General features: G+C 54.2%; 1 protein-coding gene across 1 annotated transcript in view; it reads left to right on the top strand.

The window, feature by feature from the left end:
• PARM1 (prostate androgen-regulated mucin-like protein 1) overlaps nucleotides 1-812 on the top strand; it is a 2,806-nt gene extending 1,994 nt beyond the window's left edge. Inside the window, exon 3 of the mRNA XM_009282624.2 lies at nucleotides 533-812. Within this exon, the coding sequence (XP_009280899.2) occupies nucleotides 533-617 (85 nt within the window). The 3' untranslated portion in view covers nucleotides 618-812. The remainder of the gene's footprint in view (nucleotides 1-532) is intronic.
• Nucleotides 813-1,665: the final 853 nt, after the last annotated feature.

Here is a 1,665-nt window from a genome sequence, read left to right on the forward strand (position 1 = left end):
TTTCCATCACAAGGATGATGCTCAAGGGCAAAGCCCTGGGGAGACGCTGTCCCCAAGCCTGGCGGGGCGACGTGCAGCCTCTAATCCCAGCATGGCCGCATTTTCTACCACGTCTATATTGAAAAGCAGAGTTGTTTTTCCTCATTTTACAACAGCCTCACTCAAATGCCGGAGACGCTGTTCAGCGTAGTCATAACCAGTAATTATCCCTAGGGCAAGCTGCTGCCACGGGTCTTGCTGTGACTTAGACAATAAACAGCAGCACGGCCCAGCACCGAGCATCTGTAATGAGGCTTTGCCAACAACTGAGACGAGCAAAGGTCTCGTTTTAATTCCCTGGCATGTCCCAGTCTGGTTCAACGGGGGCAAAATCCTGCCTGGGCTTATTTTCTGTCCTGGTGCTTCCTGCTAAAATGTCCCAAAGCTTGACCTAGTGATGACTTGCATGCATTTTTTTCTCGCCCCATGGTAAAATGACTAATAATCCACCAAAGCAACTGGTAACGCTGGGCGGTTTGCTTTCTCCTGGCAGGCACTCCTCCTACGGCAGGCTTTTGGATGACCACGACTACGGCTCCTGGGGCAACTACAACAACCCTCTCTATGACGACTCCTAGCAGGGACGAAGCAAAAAAAAAAAAAAAAAAAAAATCCTTAATTTATAAGCGCTTCTGCAGCAGAGCATCCGCTGTCGAGGAGATGCCCGGGCGCTGAGCCACTGCTGCGGGCAGGATTCTGGTGGGTCCAGAGGACGACAGGCGACCGGAGGGTGGGCGTGCGGCACCCACAATAAACCTGAATTTTGGCCTTTGCGTAGGAAACTCTGGGTCCTGGGGCACGTCGGCCACTTGGTTTGTAGGCAAGGGAAGCCGAATTCCCCAGGGGGAAGGGATGGGGGGAGGTAAAGGGAGAGGATGGAGGTTCAGCCAGCGCCGTGGCATCCTTTGAAATGCTGCTGCCCCACGGCTTGGGTGGGGGGACGCGGGGGCTGCTGAGCCAGAGCCAGCAGCGGGCAGGGGTCTCCCGTGCTTTCACGTGCTCCTTCCTCTGAAATCACCTCCCTGCGTTGCCCCGCTGTGAAATCCTTCGCCTTGCCTCGCCAGGGACCACAAGCAGTTACGGTGCTGCTCCATCACCGCTCCCTTTATTTTCCTGCAGGTGCTTCTGCGCAGAAGCTCATTGTTTGTTTTTTTTTTCATTTAACTGTGTTTTTTTTCCCCCCAAACACAGCCCACGAGTCTGTGGGAAGGTGCATTGACCACCCACGCCCCTGGGCCAAGAGGTGCCCCGTTTCACACGCGTGGGTGTTTGCTCCACAGCTTTATTTTCAATCCTTGAAAAACTTGGCCGCTAAAATACAGCCAAGTGTTTTATTAATCCCCAGTTTATGTGCTCAACTACTAGTGGGTGAAGCCGGGGGCTAGCTGATGGCATGGCTGGTTTGGGGAGGGGATGCTCACTCCAGCCCACATCCCCTGGCTTGGCCGCTTCTACCTCTGGCTAAATCCCCCGGCTGTGAAAAGTAAAGCCCTCAGCCCATGTGGCCTTGATAAATAAATCAGCACTAAATGATGCTGAAAAGGTTTGGGACATCCCAGCAGGCCCCCGGAGCTGGTCACCAGCACCCCAGGGGTTGTAGATCAGCCATTTCCCGCAGACCCTCGG

Source organism: Aptenodytes forsteri, unplaced genomic scaffold (genome assembly GCF_000699145.1).
Source record: "Aptenodytes forsteri isolate BGI_AS27 unplaced genomic scaffold, ASM69914v1 Scaffold326, whole genome shotgun sequence".
NCBI lineage: Eukaryota > Metazoa > Chordata > Aves > Sphenisciformes > Spheniscidae > Aptenodytes > Aptenodytes forsteri.